Source organism: Gopherus flavomarginatus, chromosome 9 (assembly GCF_025201925.1).
Source record: "Gopherus flavomarginatus isolate rGopFla2 chromosome 9, rGopFla2.mat.asm, whole genome shotgun sequence".
Classification (NCBI taxonomy): domain Eukaryota; kingdom Metazoa; phylum Chordata; order Testudines; family Testudinidae; genus Gopherus; species Gopherus flavomarginatus.
This window is the reverse complement of record NC_066625.1, coordinates 40,289,799-40,308,768: the sequence shown is the minus strand read 5'-3', so window position 1 is coordinate 40,308,768 and position 18,970 is coordinate 40,289,799. Positions and strand designations below refer to the sequence as shown.

The following is an 18,970-nucleotide window of genomic DNA, read 5'->3' as shown; positions in this document are numbered from 1 at the left end:
ACTTTAGGAAACATCTTAACAGCCCTCTCTTATCTTAATCACCTGTTAATCACTCTGTTTATAAACAAAGTTCTGACTCCCTGCCTCAGGGGCCTAAGCTGGGAGAAGTCTCCTATCTCCTCTACAGAACTCATTACATTGCACACTCAGGCTGCCTGCCTGCCTGAAGCTTGCAGTTTGGGGGATGCAATGCCTCTCCCTGTCCCTCCAAACTCCATCCATGAGTACAGAGTCTGGGCATGATCCAGAGCCTGGAGGAGGTGATGCCTTCCTCTAGATCCTGAGGAGATGAACAGCTGTGTGGACAGCTGCCTCTTCACATGGCTTTCCTGGCAGCATGGCTCCAGCTGGAACCATGCTCTTATTGGCAGGATATATTTGTAGCTGTGCAGCAGAGGCCTCAGATGGGTCCCAGAAGGAGGCAGAGTTGTATTGGCGCCCGACCTGATCACCACAGGGCAATCCAGTGGGTCTGAATGAGACAGTGCCATGGAGGATGGCCAGTTCCCTAGCTCTTCCAGCTCTCACTAAACCCTATGGAGCCTGACCCTGCTTGGAGGGGTTTCTGGTGGCATCCCAGGGAAAGGTGCCACAGAGATGGTATTATACCCTGTGGAGCCCAGGCCAGAGAGGAACCCCTCCACCACCTTGACAAAGAGGGGTGGTCTGATGCATTTTGGGTAAGAGCAGGTCTGCTTTGGGAGACTGAGGCTACTGGGGACTAGAAGGGAGCAGACAGGCCAAGATGTGCTGAATTTCTGACACCTCAGCCTGTACCGTGACTGGATCCCTCTGAAATATTGCTTGTGGTCTTCTTTTTAGCAAGTGACTGAGCTGCCTGGTGAGCCTGACCAAAGAGCCTTCCCAGAGCTAATGAATGACTCTGCAGATGAAGTGCACTCCTCCTTCTCTCCCCCTTCCTCACCAGCTGTGCCAAGGGGATTGCTGAGCAGTGCCAGTTTCCACCTCTCTTCACCAGGACACAGCCCCGAGCTGGGATCCCAGGACCCCTTCACTGGATTGCAGGTAAGTGAAGGCACCGTGGGGGTTGGCTCAGTGTTTCATCCTCTGGATGGGAGGCTCTGGCAGGAGATGGTGTTCTTTGCTGAAGACTTGCTGGGAAATGAGGTGTCATGCTATTTTCTGGGCTGCTTTGGTTGGGGGTTCCAAGTTATCTAGACTGGAACTGGACCAGGTCTATTTAGACTTTCCTATCCAGTCCATCCCTCAGGCTCTCAATGAGGATGCCCCAGGCCATGTATTATCCAGTGCTTTTTGATGACTGGTTTAAAATAACCCATGGGACTGGACTTCTGTCACCCCTTTGGGAGATCCTTCCAGTCTCCTGGGCCTGCATTACAGGAAATGCTTACCCAGGCTACATGTATCTAACCTGAAGTCAATAGAGTTCTTTCAGAATGAATTTGACCAGTTTGACTCTTCATATCTTGTCCGAGCCAAGTCCCGCCAGCCACCTGGTCATTGCATTGTCCCCCTCCTGCCATATGGTGCTCCAGTGAGGTTGAGAGAGAGAGTTAAAAATGGGGCCTTGGAAGCACAAGTTCTGAATCTAGTGTGGGAAGCAAGCCAAAGCATGCCAGCTGATTCATTCCTGCTGCCTGGTGATTCACTTATGAGGAAAGGCCAGGGGGAATTGCTCATGCTCTTGCTAATCTCTCTGTTCTCAGTGCTCTGTTCCTACATTCTGTCCAGGCTACACTAGTGTGTGAGCAGTTCACAGACACTAGCGAATTTATCCTCCCAGCCCCTCTGGGAGGTAGAGGTGACTGAAGCCTTTGATCCTGCCTTTGTATTGTTGGTAGCTGGAGCAGCATTAATATGTGGAGCTGCGGCTGCTGACTGTGCAGATTCCAGGAAGGAGAGCTCCCAGGAGCCGATGACCTCACTCTGCAAAAACTGCAGTCAGTGGGGTTTGTGGTTTCGGTGCTTAGAGAGTGGCTGGCCTGTATTGTACTGGAGGAGGGAGAGGGAGCATTTCCTGACTGCATATGGATGAACATACCGGTCAGGCCACACCGAGCTCTTACCCGTTCCATCCAGGTGGTGCTGCTTTGGATCCAAGCTCAGAAGGAGGCCTCACCTTCTGGTCTCAAGGAGGCATTGCCTGGTGGTTGCAGTTTGGATCATCATCAGGGAATGAACTGGGCACCTCTGGGGTAAAAGCACGAGCCCCTATGTCTTAAGCTGAAGGACTAAAGCCCAGCTTCTCCTAGGTATTTAGATACCTAGTGCCCAGGGGAGTTAAGTGCTTAAGGATCTGGGTCTAACCCCCCCTAGCTGGGGGCTGTAGCAGAATCATATCTCCTTTGGCTCAAACTGAGAGGGGGGCTCATGATGACACCTCATGCACAGGGGTTATAATCACCTAGCCCATGGCATGCCCAGTGCACAGGCCCTGAGTGTCCCCTCCCCTGATGTACAGGAGAATCCACACCATTCCCACCCCATCTAGGATATCTAGGATTTCACTTGATAGGACCAGCTTTGTCGTCATGCTGGGGGAGGGGGTTATTTGTGTTAAGAAACCACAGGTTTGGGAGATGTTTTCACCCTTTCCCATGATCATTGTGAGCCCAGGTGCCAGAGAATGAAACTGACTAAAAGCAAAAGTGAAACTGATCTGTTTGTTTTCACTGCCCAGATGTGGAAGAAACAACCTGCATGAGGTGGTGGATGAATGTTTTAAACATTGACTTAGTTTCTCTAATCTCAGGAGTTATAGTTGCAGAATCAGGGAGACACCTAATCAGTGTTGCCAACTCTGGCAATATTGAGTGGGTTGCTTAAAGCCTTAGCTCCTTGAGACCTGTGATTATGGGAGGATTTCAGTTGTTGTTTTCTTTAAAGTAAGCTTCTCTCAGGGAGAGAAGCTGGAAAATGAGACTCCTAAAGTTTCGAACTAAAAAGCAAAAAAACAGGGTAAACGTATGACTTTTGTAACATCTCATGATTTTGGGAGCCTGACTTGTGACTTTGGAAGCGCTTTAGGGTGACAATACCACATCTTTATTTTACTGCATCATTATCACTTGTATTAAGGCTGCAGTCAGGAATCAGGGCCCCAGTGTGCTATGCAAACATGTCATAAATTGACAGCTCCAACTCTGCTGGCCTCTGTGTCTTTTTTTTTTTTAATGCTAATAGGCCCAAAGACTCTGCTTGAGTGCTTAATTCTCATTTACACATGGTTCTCCCGTACGCTGATGTGGTTTTGTAAAGGGGCCTTGTAGTAGGGTAAATATAATTTAGGCTCAGAGGGTTGCAAAGGGGCTGTCGTGAACATGTGAACCTTTGTCTTTCTTAATCCTTGTTGCATAGAAAAACCAACAGTTCCTTTTCACTGGCACTAGCGAAGCCGGAGGCTTTATGGGCCAGATCCTATGAGGTGCTGAGCACCTTGTCCCATTGAAGACCAGGAGAATGGAAGATGCTGAGCATTTTGAAGGAAGCCTTCAGCATCTTGAGGCAAGAGCTCATCAGCATGCAGTCAGCATGGCTGAAAGTAGAGACATTTGTCAATGGCAACAAGGGAAGGAGCCTCTCCCTTCCCCATAATAAGCAGAACATTCACTAGGAGGAGAGGGTTATTGGTGAGCCTGGATTGATTTTGCCCAGCAAATGTGTGGGTGCAAGCCCTTTGGAACAGGGGGCGAAGGAAATCAATAGTAATCAGTGCGAGCTGGAGTGATTGCAAGGTAAAGTTAAGGTAGCAGCCTCAGCATGAGCTGGGGGTGGCAGAGGAGGCATTAGCAAATGCAATTTATAACCTCAGCTCCCAGGTCCCCAGGGGGAACATGACAAGCTAACGCAGCAATAAATCGTGCTGCGCTCATGTCACTCTGGAATGACTTTATTTAAAAATTGAAAACCAGGAAGAAGGCAAGTGTTAACTCTGCATTCTCCTGGTTAAGGGGGAGATTAATGCACCTGTGTGCTCTGGTGATGGAAGATCCGATGGTGACTGAATGTTTCTGCTGCTCTGTGTGGGGAAGAAAACCCCTTATTTGTATATTTGTGATCAAAATACATTACCTGGCATCTAGGGCTGGATCCTTGGCTCCTGCACCTAGAGGGCTGCCTGAAGAGTCCCCTGAAGCAGAGGAAACTTTGAGGGTATGTGGGGAGTACAGCTGGCCTGCCTAGCTCAATGGCATACACAGCTCACTCCCTTTGCAAGCCAAGGAGCATATCACATGCAGAGGATAGAATCATAGAATATCAGGGTTGGAAGGGACCTCAGGAGGTCATCTAGTCCAACCCCCTACTCAAAGCAGGACCAATCCCCAGGCAGATTGTTACCCTAGTTCCCTAGAGGGCCCCCTCAGGGATTCAGCTCACAACCCTGGGTTTAGCGGGCCAATGCTCAAACCACTGAGCTATCCTTCCCCGCCCCCAACTATAGTACACCTATCATGGAACAGTTCATATGGGACTATGGCCAGCATAAATACTAAAGGCTGCTCTTAGTTATACCTGGAACTATTTTGGCTCCTAGCATATTCCTGGGTCTGCTTAAAGTCACCTTTCCCCTCCCACTCTTCAGCTTAGTCACAGTGCAACTATGGAGTCTGTCCCTGCTGTACCTGGCAACATACAAAAGCCACACCAGTGGAGGATGTGTTACTGGAACATGCTGGACATTACAAAACTGACCAGCTCTGTAATGTACTGTCATGTAGTTATTATAGTTAAGATTTCAAACAAGTCTAATGCCACTTGGGAACCTCCTGGTTTTCCCTGTGAGAGGCAGGATGGATTATGATTATCGTATTGACCAGAGACCTGGCTGCAAGTACTTGCTCTTCTACCATGGATTTCCTGTTTGACATGGACAAGTTGGTGCATCTATCTGTGCTTTAGTTCCCCATCTGCACAATGGAGATAATAGCCCTGCCTGACCTCATGGGGTGGAGTGGGGTTGTAAGGTTAGGTACTTTAGAGTCTGAGGTGCTCACATACTATGGTAATGTGGGCTATATCGGTATTTAAGATAGATAGACTGTGCTGCACATCTTAGCAATAACAGGGTTAGAACTCATTCTCATGCTCCATGTGTGCCTGGCATGTGAGCTAACGGGGATTTGCTGTTAGCGCTATAGAGCCTATGACACACACTCTCAAGACAGGAAGTTTTCTGGAAACCAATGGCTTGCTGTTTGATGTCTGTGCAGTGCCTAGTGCACATGGGGGTGTTTCGTTAATAATAACACTTAGAACACAAGCACAAGGCCAGGCTGTCAGTGTGCCTTACACGTACCTTTTTGCACCAGTTATTTCATCCCCACTGCTGCTTGGTTCCCACCATACACCCTCCCTCACAGTCGGGACAGCATCTAGTCCTGTGCCAGCACTGAACTGCAGATCGCTGCACTGGCAGTCATCACCGTAGTCTCCTACCCTTGCTCTCCTCTCATGGCTTTTCCCCTGCATTAGCTGTCCAATTGTATGCAATTCTGTACATCATAAGGCTGGCTCCATCCATGGCATAAACCATCAGAGGCCTATGGTAGTCGATGGAGCCACACCAATTTACATCAGCTGAAGATCTGGCTCCATGTTCTTTACTACATTGAACAACTGCCGTTCATGGATCTCCTTCTCCTCTCTTCCCTTTCTGTCTCTGCTTCCCTTCTCTGCATTCCCCCCCCCACCCCGCAGCCTGGTCCTGCTCCTCCTATCCAGCCCCTGCCAATGAGGCTGGATTCATCGTTAGTTAAAATCCCCACCAAGGCCACTGGTTTTGCTGAAGTGACCTTGTCATGTTAGGATTATCCATAACCTCCTCTTGGAAGTGCTGGATGGGCAGGGATGATTGCTGAGAATATGCAGGCTCTGGCCAGAGGCTGATGGAAGGAACCTAAGGGAATTCCCAGCAGAGAAACCCCACGGCCTTCTAACACAAGAGACTAGGGAACTTGTTTAATAGACCACAGTTTTGTTGCCATGTTTCTCAAGTATTGTTAAATCAGTGTATAGCATCCCCTTTGCCTGAGTAGAATATGCAGCGCACCTAGGCAATTCTATTATTTCTTTGGCCAGGAGATCTGGTCTCCAACTTATTGGGCTTTGATCAATCATGCAGGCCCAATGGCTTCAATGGAAGCAGGATTGGGCCCTTGATTGCTGCTGAGTACCATTGGATGTCACTCCATGTGCATCACCTATTTGGCTAAGTAAACCTGTATTGCATTCTACTTGTTTTCCTTAGTGGGGGTTAAAGCTTCAGCTTGGAGACCTGGACTCCAATGTGGCCTGGGTCACAAGTGAAATTAATTTGATGGTCTCAGCCTAAGCCCTATGCTTAGGGATTGCAATTCTGCATAGTTGGCAGTCTCTGCTCACAACACGGCTAGGAGCAGGATAGCAAGGGGTTGTGGCAGGTCAGGATTAGTTTGGCTAGAGCTGTCAAGGGAGCTTGTACAGTACCTATGCACATCAACTTCAACAGGGTTTGGATCAGGCCCATTAATGCCTTGCCCTCAAGCTAACAGAGCCTTCCTTTCAGGCCTTCTGAATCTTGCTGCAATGGGCGTTAGTGCTAGTTCCTGTCTGAAATGTGTGGGTGGAGGTGGGTGCACACAAACCATAGGGTTGGCACTCTGGTTTTGCTTTCACAGAGGCAGCGGAGCTCACGCAATTTCAATACGATCGTCTTGTTTGAGCTGGAGGTAATTAAAACTGGGTTGGATGCAACTGGGGGATATACAGTAAGGGACAATACTGCATTAGCTGAGTGAAGACAGCCAAGATGCTTTGCCATGGTGGCAGTGGGGCCTAGTGGACCTGAGTTCTAGTCCCAGCTCTGCTCCTGACTAAGTGTGTGCCCTTAGGCAAGTCACTTCACCCTTCTGTGCCTCAGTTTCCACATCGGTACAAATAATGCTCAGCCCTTATATAGCATTCTTCATTAGTAGAGCTACTGAGATCAGTGGAAATAAGGCTAATAGAGGTCAGTGGATGAGAAGGGCTGACTATTATCATTAAGCTGATCTGGTTCATCTTGAGTCTCTCTAATTCTCTTTTCCCACTGATGGTAAATTCTGTACATTGTATGGCATAGGGACTCAGCTGGGTTAATGCTGGGTGCTGGCAAAAGGCAGCCTCTCAGTGACTGAGCGAGGCTTTGCCTCCTCCATGGTATAGAGGTAGACAAAGCTCAGCAGAGTCAGGCTGGTGGCAGTGATTGATGGAGAGTTTATGGGCACAGCTCTATCAGCAATAATCTAATTCCTGAGCAGTGAAGGATGGGTCAACTGTGGGGTGAATGGGTCCATAGCTCAGTGAACAACAGTAGGTGACTAGATCCATGCCGGAGCAAAGCAGAGGGAATTAGCGATACGGTGGTTACATGGATTCATCGGAGAGCCTGGTCTGGCAGTACAATTTCCATTAAGAGACTCCTATTGCTCTCTAGCCTCCGTGCTCTGTCTGCCTCACTGGAGGGCTACGCTGCATTGCCCAGATCTACAAACATCTGGGCTGGGCTATGACTTTGCACAACCCTTGGCTTCTGCACAGAGCACATCTCTCATTAGCTGAGGGACTGGCTGGGCATGCGAAGAAGAGGGTGATTATTCAGGTCTGTGGTAGACGAGGGATAATAACTAGGAAACAGAGATCCGCTAGGAAGGCCAAGCTAGGGATAAAGATTTTTGCATTCTGCGGCAGCCTGCGTGTAATATATTCCTAGGCACAGGCAGCTCTGCTGGCTATGCAAGTGCCTCTCATGTATTCCAGGGCAAGCTGATGGTAATGATTTCAATATCTATTTGTAATCATATCAGTGAGCATTAGGATCTGCATGTAAACTCTGCTGCTTAGTTCAGTGCTTGGCAAAGAGGCCTCCAACAGAGCTTTGTATCTGAGGGGTTGTACTGACGAGCCCTGAGTCTTTTTGGAGCCACCTAAGGAAAGAAGAGGGTGGGGCAAGGAGGCACAGTGTAACAAATTCAGGTGCTGTGGATGAAATCACTTCATCATGCTGTCCCTGATTTCCCCCATCTGGGAAAAAGAAAACCTCCTTTATCTAGTCTACTTAGCTTTTAAGCTCTTTGGGGCAGGCACCATCTCTTACTGTGTCTGTACAGTGCCTAGCTCAGTGTGCCTGTGACGGGGTATATCATGCCCTATGAAGCCCTTCGCGAGGCCCTGCGATCCTACCACACCCACCCCAGAAAAAAGGTGGTAGAGTGGAGTCCTTCAAGTCTCCTAGAAGGCTCCTATAAAAGGAGTTGTAGGGTCTGGACAGCTCATTTGCTGGCTGGAGCCAGAGGAGGAAGAATGCTGTTCCTGGCTGGCTGAGGAAGCTGCAGCAGCTTGACAGAGCAGACACTGGCTGGGACTCCCACAGCTGGGAGACTCCACAGGGACAGAGACTGCAGAGAAACCCTACCTAAGCTGGAGTGGGACTGTGAAGCTCTCCAGGCCTGGGAGAGAGAGGCTTGACAAGAAGGGCTAGAGACTGTTGTATGCTCACCACATGAAGGGGCCTGAGAGAACAGGGCAGAGACTGTTACAGACTCTCTAGGCAAGGAGGCTGGAGGTGACAGGCTGAGGACCCAAGAAGCCGACAGGACAGAGTGGGAAGCAGTTCAGGGAATTCAGCAACAGACACTAGTGAAGGAAGCAACAGGTGGCTGCTAGTCATAGGGCCCCTGGGTTGGAACCCAGAGTAGTGGGCAGGCCCGGGTCCCTCCACCCATGGCAGAGTGGCCAAGGGCCGAGAAGGCAATACATTTCATTTGGAGCCTGAGAAGGGGGCATGTGCTTAAACAGGGCCAGAGACAGGACTGAAGACCTTGGGAAGAGGCCAACCATTCATTGGACTGGGTTACCCCGGAAGCGATTTGTTTTCTGTTTGTTTCATACAGACTGTGCGTGACTCGTCCAGAGGGCTGAGTCACTGAAAACCCATCTGAAAAGAGAAACTGCTGGCAGAGGGCACTGCAAAAAACAGAAGAGTGCAGGCACACAGCCAGCCAGCAGGAAGTGCTCGTGAGAGGCAAGTGGCCACACCTTTATAGGGCTCCTAATTGCAGTCGGAACCTATAGGTACTACTTTAATGCAAATGCAAAATAAGAAGAATGCAGACAGCAAACCCAGTTGTTATAGAAATCACATGTGTGCCTGGGACTAGACCACTAGTCCTTCAGCTCCAAGAAGCTCACTGGAGTCAGTGGCAAAGCTTTATTAACTTCAGTGGTGCAGATTCATGCCTCAACAGTGCTGGCATCTGTCACTTGAGCTGAAGAAGATGTCTCCTAGCGTTAGCAGTGGCACATCCCTTATCTGCTTTGTGTGCTCGCCACTACGAGGCAGCATCCCTCACGTGATTGGAGCCCATGGAAAGAGCAGCCAGTTTTCAGGATCCATGCAGCACATTGACTTTGGAGCAAACCTACCGAGGATGGTTTTGTTTCCAACCCTTCTAGAGCAGTGTGCTCTGTATGGCTCAAATATTTATACAGCTTTCTGTTGCCATCATGATAGAGGGTATCACAAGCTTCCTTAAGCAAGAGGGGTTGGTTAAAGAATGCAGCTACAGTCAGACAGGATTCCTCACAGCTCGTAGTCCTGCTCTGTCTCCTTTGTTTACCAGGGACCAGAACCTGTGTGTAATGCTATGGCACACAGAAACATCTAGTGGCTGAGTAATATACTGCAAATAAATACATCAAATGAAGCCCCAGTTCCTACTTGGTAAATGTGATACCTCAGGATTCCCCATACAAACAGGAAATGCCTCTGGTAGGTCCCACTGTGTTGGCAGCAGGCCTTGGTAAATATTGACTTCCTAATGGGGACCATAACACCAAGTTATCTGTCATTTCCCCTTTCCTCCTCCTCACTCGCCCCCAAAAAAGGGCTTGAAAACCATCTCTGTTGAGTTTTCCTCTTCTTTGCTCTTCTTTGCAAAGTGTCACAGGGTGACTAGTCCTTTAAGGGGAGATGGGTACAGCCCAACCTGCAACACACTTGGCTTGCCTCCTTGTTAAAGTCACATGCTAGGCAGGTCATGTGGCTAAATCAGGCCTTTTGGGATGGAAATAGGACAGTAGCCCTTAGAGAGACAGAAGGGGAAAAGGGAGACTCCAACTAGGAAGCTCTCAGTGTTGGTGGAGACACAAAGAAGCCCAGAATGGATAAGAGGAGAGAAGACAGACCCTTAAAAAGGAGGGGCCAGTAGATTGGGGTGAAGGACTCCTCTGCTTGACATTGGTCTTGGCTGCCCTGGAAAGGGTGGCCTTTTTTGCTTAAAGGACTTACCCAGAGGGTTGAGTCATGGCAGCAACTGAAGCAGGCATGAAGGTCAGGAGATCAGCCTGAGTGAGGGAAATCGAGGCAGTAGTTAGCCCAAAGCCACAAGGGGTAGGTGGTGCTGCTACACGAAATGTAGCCCACTCAATGCATGTCAGATCTGCTCAGTGGATCCCTTATTATTTATTTGTATGGTGGTAGTGCCTAACAGCTGCAGTCATGGACCAGCACCTCGTTGTGCTAAGGGCTGTAGAAACAGAACAAAAAAACATGGCCTATACAATCTAAGTAAGATAAGAGACATCAGGTGGATACACACAGGAGAGCACAAGAACAATCCTGAGGTGGTTCTTCCTTCAGGACAGGTCCTATTTAATCTACCATGTCAGGAGACCTGGTTAGAACATGGTAACCCCTTGACATGATTAAAATGGAAGTGTTTTTAACAGTATTCCCAAATGATGCTGCAGCCATAGATTGCTGTGAGGCTGTAGCACAATTTGAAAATGGGATTAAAACAAGTTCTAGTCATAGCTACGTTGTAAAACTCAACCATGTATTAGCTGTGTCAATGGACTGAAGTGATGTGGCTGGGTCTGCTAATGCAGAAGGTTCGAGTGTAAAGTGATTTATAGTATAACATAGACTTTATAGTGGAAAGGGGAGGTGGTCCTTAGAGTCAACAGCAATTCTTTTATTTTTTAAGCTGAATGTATAAAAGAAAAGCAGCAGCTATAAGTAATTGAATTGCAGCGTCAAGGAGCTGATCTACACTGGGACAATTTTCTAACCAGGTTAAAAACAATTCAACAAAACTGATTCTGAAACCAGGAGAGAGCCTCAAGCTAGGACTTTCCAATCCAGAAATCTATTATCCCAGAAAAGAAATCCAACCCCCCATCGATCCAGCAGAGACATATATTAATGCAGGATTTAGGCACCCAACTTTCAATGGGAATTGGATACCTAATTCCCTCGGAGACCCAGGCATGGAGCAGGCCTGGTTTAAAGGCAGCCTAACCTGTTTTGGTTGTTTTACTCCATGTGTTGCATCCAGCCACCTAACATAGGGTCTAGGCTATGACTTGAACTGGCTTGAAACCTGATTGAGCTGAGCAGATCCGCTGTGAGACGGAGAACCAGATCAAGATCCAAACTTTTACAGACTGCGGCTCCATCTCTAGTGTCTGTTGCTTTGCTGCATCAGATTTGGTTGGGGGATATGGGTGGTTGTGGAACAAACAGGTCTCCTTTAGGTATGTAGCAGAGCGATGGGGTAAATGCCATGGAAGGATGGGAGATGGATTGAGTCACATCTGATGTCTCAGTGCTGCTCACTTGTTCTGTGTGTCCAGCAGCTTCTCTTCATGTCACTGGGGCTGGGTGTGTGATAGGGCTATTAGAGCTGCTCATTGCAGAGAATTCTCTATTAGCCTGTGATGAATGGAGTGTTGTCTCCCTCTGCCCAGAGTCAGGCTGGTGACTGATTCCCGCCCCCCAGCCAGCGCTTTGTTGTTCATCAGTGCAGTCATGCCTGCTACATAATGAGCCTTGAGGGAGGCCTGAGCACTTTCTAGCACCTGCCTGTCAGGGGTGTTATTAAAACACTGGCAGAGTGTTGGAGGGAGGCAGGGTGAATAGGGGCCAGAGACAAATTGATTAATTGAGAAGTCCAGTGAGGATGAAAAACAAACTTCCCCAGCAGGACCTGCCAGAGGCTTCTGGTGCCCTTGATCTAAATAAACACTGTGCAGCAGAGCATGGACCACCAATTTGTAGGGCTTTGAATGGCTGCTGGCTGGGCAAGGAGAGTGCCATGATAGATTCATGAGGAGATGCTGGCAAATATAGATGGGGCCTGAGAGTACCACAGAGAAAGGCCCAGCCACACCGGAGTCCTGGGCACTCCGAGAGGCACCAGAGTCACAAAACTTGAAGGCCTGACTTTCTGAGGTGCCCAGCCTTCACAGCTCCTGGTCACTGCACCGGGGGTGCTCAACTCCTCTGGACATAGCGCCTTCATGGCCGGAAGCTTGTGTGGTGCCTGGAATCTAATAGATAAACCTGGCTTCTGGGATTGACCCTAAAACTGACCTGCTGTGTCAGTCATTTCAGCTCCACCACCACCTGTGGAATGGGGGTAATAATATTTGCCCACGTCCTGTGAGTGTCCTAGGTCATGGATAGCAATTTTCATCCACAGCCCTCCGAGTACTATATAGAAAGCGAAGCCTTATCCCTCTTTTACAGAAGGGGGACCTAAGACAAAGAGAAGCTGATGGACATTGAGGTCTGAAGGGATCATGATGATCAGCTAGTCTGAAGTGACCTGTCCAACGAAAGTGATGAAGCCAGGAACTGAACCCTGGCCAGCTGCCCTAACCACTGAACAATGCTGTTTTTTTAAGGGCAAAGTGTTAGTAAGAGCAGGAAATGGGAGGAGCAGGGATAGTATTCCTGAGATCCTGGCATCCAGATTTCTGCTCACTTCACTAGGCCAGGCTACCTCTAGGCTACACCTCCCACAACTAGAAGCTTTCACCTTTTGTTGAACCAGACTTTTCAATGTTTCATCGCTTCCATATCAAGAGGTTCTGAGTCTCCACCAATATTTTGCAAAATAATTGAAATTCCTGGGGTGCAGATGGCAAAGGCACTAATTTTAGCCAGGCCTGCTATAAGCCTTGAAAGAAAAGGGAAACCTCTCATAATCCCAGTCCCACAGCAGAGGCACAGCACAGCCTCTTTATGTATATATACTCTAATGTGGTACAGGAATGGGCACCACCCCATGGAGACTGGAGCAATTGGGATCTGGGGTCCTTGGATAGGTCCAGCTCTAAGAATGGTCCCAAACACTGTGGTAAGATGGTATGGGAAACTCTCAGCAGCATCTATCAGTGTTTTCAGTGTCTAGCAGAGATCACCAGCAGGAGGAGCCGCTGGCTCAGACTAAAGGGATGTTGCTGGGAAGAAAGAAGCACTTTGAGAGACTTGCCTTCTCTAGTGTTCCCCACTGCTGAGGATGTCATAGTATCTTTCCCCAATCTGAACCTTAGAGCCCAAAAAATTGGGGTACCAGCATGAATTCCTTTAAGCTTAATTACCAGCTTAGATCTGATACACTGCCACCACCCAAAAATATAAAGTGTTTTGGGGCACTCTGGTCCCCTCAAAAACCTTCTCTGGGGACCCCAAGACCCAAATTTCTTGAGTCTTACAACACAGGGGAAAAAACCATTTCCCTCCCCTTCTCCTTTCTTCCTTCCAGATCTTTCCCGCCCTGGGTACACTAGGAGATCACCGTGATTCAAACTCCTTGAATCACAACACAGAGAAATCAGGGTGGTTTCCCCCCTTCTCTCCCCCTCCCTTCTCCTTCCCTGTTAAATACAGACTCAATTTCCTTGAGCCTCAACAAGGGGAAAAAATCAAATAGGTCTTAAAAAGCAAAACTTTTAATAAAAAGAAATCTGTGTAATTTAGATGGTAAAAGTTACAAGGTCTTATAGACACTAGAAAGAAGCCTCCCCCCAGCAAAAATACAGTTTAAAATACTTCCAGCAAACTACACATTTGCAAATACAGAAAACAATCAAAAAGACTATAACCGCCTTTCTTACTAAATACTCACTATTCTGAATATATAAGAGACTGTAGCAGGGAGATTGGCAAGAAACCGGGTTGCACGTCTAGTCCCTTCCAGGACCCAGAGAGAACAAAGCCAAACCCAAAAAACACAAACAAAGGCTTCCCTCCACCAAGATTTGAAAGTATCTTGTCTCCTGATCTGTCCCCTGGTCAGGTGTTTGGTTCCCTGTTTGTTAACCCTTTACAGGTAAAAGAGACATTAACCCTTAACTATCTGTTTATGACAGAGGGCATCTGCTTTCTGATCGCTAATTTGCAGTGGAGGTGTAGCTGTGTTGGTCTCAGGATATTGGAGAGACAAGGCTGGTGAGGTAAATTCTTTCTATTAGGCCATCTTCTGTTGGTGAGAGAGACAAGCTTTTGCGCTTACCCAGAGTTGTTCTTCAGAAGTTGATCCAATAAAAGATCTTGCCTCCCTCACCTTGTCCCTCGAGTTGCTGATGCAGTGGTCAGCCTTGGGTCCTTCTGGACTCCCTTATGCAGCTTGATGTACAAGCAGCCATGGGGGTAAGAGGCACACACTTCCAGCTGCAGCTGCACCATATCAGATACAAACCCAGCCCCGTGACTTATACATTTAGGTCCTCCAGGCTTGCATACTGCAGCATGTGCTACCTGGGACTAAAGATAACACTCCTTAAAAATCTCCAGCTGATTAAAAAACACCACAGCATCTTGTTGGCTTAGCACCATAGGCCACCGTACATGTATCAATCAAATACTCCTCTCCATACACTGGGCCCCATAGCTCTATCCTGATATTGCACACCATAGCCACCCAAGAGATCCTGTTTCTCCCTCCATGCCTGTGATACCCCATTAGAGCGATGTTTTATGAGAGCTGTGAGATTGTCAACCAATAGTCTTAAAACAGGGGGAATGTTAGCAGAGGTAAATACTTCTAGGCTGGTGAGAGGGGAGACAGAAATGTCATTGGCACCAGGTATCAGAGGGGTAGCTGTGTTAGTCTGGATCTGTAAAAGCAGCAAAGAATCCTGTGGCACCTTATAGACTAACAGACGTTTTGGAGCATGAGCTTTCGTGGGTGAATACCCACTTCATCAGATGCATGTAGTGGGTATGCATCTGACGAAGTGGGTATTCACCCATGAAAGCTCATGCTCCAAAACGTCTGTTAGTCTATAAGGTGCCACAGGATTCTTTGCTGCGTTGGCACCAGATCTACTAGACTATGCAATTCACTCTTGCAAGGGATACGAATGATCATGGATCTCACAGCTTTCAGAACTACATGCAAAACTGAATTCTTCTACTTAGGTTTCTTATTTTTACCTTCTATTGAAGCACTGGTTGTGGGACACTACTAGAAGAAAGTACTGACTTAAAAGTTTATTTGGTAGAAAAAAGCACTTTCTTCCCAATTTTTCCCACTGGAGAAAGCAGAAGAGGAGTAATAAGTAAGAGAAATGCTTGGTTGGTTCTTCTGTTTTTTACTGCACCAAGAAGTAGTTCAGGGAAAGTGTGGGACCCTTAATGAATGAGGAAGGCAACCTATTGACAGATGATGTGGAAAAAGCTGAAGTACACAGTATGGCGAGGAGGTGAGCAGCCCTCAGTGGTGAAAGAACAGGTTAAGGGCTATTTAGAAAAGCTGGACATTCACAAGTCCATGGATCCAGATCTAATGCATCCAAGGGTGCTGAGGCAATTGGCTGATATGATTGCAGAGCCATTGGCCATTATCTTTGAAAACTCATGGCAATCGGGGGAAGTCCTGGTGATTGGAAAAAGGCAAATATAATCCCCATCTTTAAAAAAGGAAGAAAGGCTGGTCAGCCTCACTTCAGTCCCTGGAAAAATCATGCAGCAGGTCATCAAGGAAACCATTTTGAAGCACTTGAAGGAGAGGAAAGTAATCAGGAACAATCAGCATGGATTCACCAAGGGCAAGTCATGCCTGACTAACCTAAGTGCCTTCTATGATGAGATAACTGGCTCTGTGGATGAGGGGAAAGCAGTGGACATGTTATTCCTTGACTTTAGCAAAGCTTTTGATACTGTCTCCCACAGTATTCTTGCCAGCAAGTTTAAAAAGTATGGATTAGATTAATGGACTATAAGGTTGATAGAAAGCTGGCTAGATTGTTGGGCTCAGCGGGTAGTGATCAACGGCTTGATGTCTAGCTGGCAGCCAGTATCAAGCGAAGTGCCCTAGGGGTTGGTCCTGGGGCTGGTTTTGTTCAACATCTTTATTAATTATCTGGATGATCTGGATTTCTGCATAAAAGGACATGGGGTTTACAGTGGATGAGAAGCTGGATATGAGTCAGCAGTGTGCCCTTGTTGCGAAGAAGGCCAACGGCATATTGGGCTATATTAGTAGGAACATTGCCAGCAGATCGAGGGAAGTGATTATTCCCCTCTATTTGGCACTGGTGTGGCTACACCTGGATTATTGTGTCCAGTTTTGGTCCCTCCACTACAGAAGGGATGTGGACAAATTGGAGGGAATCCAGTGGAGGGCAACAAAAATTATTAGGGGGCTGGGGCACATGATTTATGAGAGGCTGAGGGAACTGGGATTATTTAATCTGTAGAAGAGAAGAGTGAGGGGGGCTGTTCTTAGTGGTGGCAGATGACAGAACAAGAAGCAATGGTCTCAAGTTGCAGTGTAGAAGGTGTAGGTTGGATATTAGGAAACACTGTTTCACTAGGAGGGTGGTGAAGCATTGATATGGGTTACCTAGGGAGGTGGTGGAATCTCCATCCTTAGAGGTTTTTAAGGCCCAGCTTGACAAAGCCTTGGCAGGGATGATTTAGTTGGTGTTAGTTCTGCTTTGAGCAGGGAGTTGAACTAGATGACCTCCTGAGGTCTTTTTCAACCCTATTCTTCTATGATTCTATGAAACAAAATAAAAAAATTTGAATTTTTTTTTTAAATTTTCATCAGACGCAAAATCCCCATTTTCCAGTACACTGTCTAGTTTTGGTCAAAAAGGCATTTGCCCATCAGAAAAACGTTTTTGATGGAAAACAATTGGGGGAGCTCTAGTTATGAAGCCAAAGGTGTGTGGTGTTTGGCTAAATTAAGCCCAGCAGATGGAAGTGGAAATGTGCAGCGAGATCTGAGATGTAACAAGGCAGAGGTTGGTTCTGATCCAGTATGGCAGTTCCTGTGAGATGAAACTAAGTAAAGGAAAATTTAGGATGGATTTCTGGAGTAACTCCCTAGTGATGAAATCTGCCAGAGCAGAAAATAATTCTCAAAGGAAATGTTGGACCTGCCATTTCTTGATTCATTTAAGGCTACGTCTACACTACAGCATAAAATCGAAATAACTAAAACCGGTTTTATAAAACCGATATTATAAAATCGATTTTATGCGTCCACACTAGGGCACATTAATTCAGTGGTGTGCGTCCATGGCCGAGGCTAGCGTCGATTTCTGGAGCAGTGCACTGTGGGTAGCTACTGTAAAATGATGAGGCCAATAACTTCGATTTCCGTCCACACTAACCCTAAATCGATATAGTAATATCGATTTTAGCGTTACTCCTCTCATTGGGGAGGAGTACAGAAATTGATTTTAAGAGCCCTTAAAATCGATTTAAAGTGTGTTGTAGTGTGGACGGGTACAGCGTTAAATCGATTTAACGCCGTTTAAATCGATTTAACTGCGTAGTATGGACCAGGCCTAAGACTGGAATGGACAAAATACTGGAGAATATAATGAGAGGCACAACCCTGCATTCAGCTGGAAGAACAAACACGCCATTGCCTTTTCGTATTCCTACAATGTATGTAATGATCCCTCTTTAGGTGTCAAACGTCTGCTTTTGTGAGACAAGCAAATGGGATTAAAAAGAGAAAATCATTTCCTTTTGTATGGGGGGGGGGGAAGGGAAATTATACCAGCATCACTGACAAATATAGAAAGTGTAAAACTCTCCTAATGGAGCAGACAATGGGAGCGCCAGGCAGTGAATTGACTTAATTATTTGACAGGTGAAGTGGGATTTTTCTACATAAATGGACAATGAATTCAGCAAATTTTAGCCCAAAGGGATTCCAGGATCATGACAGCTGCATTCTCTGTAGAAATCAGCTTAACATTCTCCCTGAAAATTTTACTTCTCTCAGCATGCTGATATGGGATGGAAGGGTTGGGAAGGAGGGGGAAGAGAATAAATAGTCATTCCCCTGCCCCCAGCTACCAAAAAACTCATGTGATCTCTAATGAGCTCCCGCAGGGCCCCCTCAAGGAAACAACTCAGATAATAAAGCCCCACCAAACCCCACTGTATGCTGTAACCGGGTTCTGCAAATGTCATTGACATGGCACAAAAGCTACATTTCTTCCCTGTAGCAATTACCCTGTTAATATAGCAACAAGGAGGGACCACAGGATCAGTGACTGGGCTGAGATAAAATCATAAATAAAACAGGGTTAGTGTCAGTTTCTTTCCTTTCTCTTTGCATTGATTGCTTTTATTTCACTAGGTCGGGGATCTATTTATGTGCTTGGGTTTTTTTTTAATGCTGATTCGTCATTTGCTCTGAATGGTTTTAATGTAGCATATTGGAGCTGCAGAAAATACAATGCTTATTATGTTGTGTTTCTTTTTTAAATAATTTTTTTAATTGCCTTGGTCCATCAGTAAACTTGGTGCTCTCCAAGTGTGAGTGTGAATGTGTGTATATTATCTTGTATCCTTTAGCCTGAGGTTAGCCAAAATTTGGAGCTTGCAGGGTTTATTCTGTTAGGATAAGAAATCAGTGATAAAAGTCAGGTATATTCTTTGTGGTTTATCTGCAAAAAATGTACATGCAGTTATATTTCCCTGAGCATAACAGAAAACAAACAGCAAGCAGTTTTGTTGCTCAGAAATCCTCAGGTCTGAGATCCCAGCAAGTTCTGTGCCCAAGAAGTCTCATCCTGTTATTTCTTCTCAGGGTCACACTTAACATTCCTTCTCTTGGTTTTCTGCCTCCATCAGATACAGGCTGCAACCAATCTCCTAGCCCAGGTAAACTCCTGTAAATCTCCCTGAGTTAGCTCCTGCCTAGCCATGCTGCTT

At 46.9% G+C, this 18,970-nt stretch overlaps 1 protein-coding gene across 1 annotated transcript in view; it reads left to right on the top strand.

Annotated features, from left to right (window-relative positions):
* Nucleotides 1-239: 239 nt before the first annotated feature.
* The window catches only part of CCDC33 (coiled-coil domain containing 33), a 334,851-nt gene continuing 316,120 nt past the window's right edge, over nt 240-18,970 (top strand). The window contains exons 1-2 of the mRNA XM_050968177.1: nt 240-260; nt 823-1,026. Coding sequence (XP_050824134.1) covers nt 240-260; nt 823-1,026 — 225 coding nt within the window. The remainder of the gene's footprint in view (nt 261-822; nt 1,027-18,970) is intronic.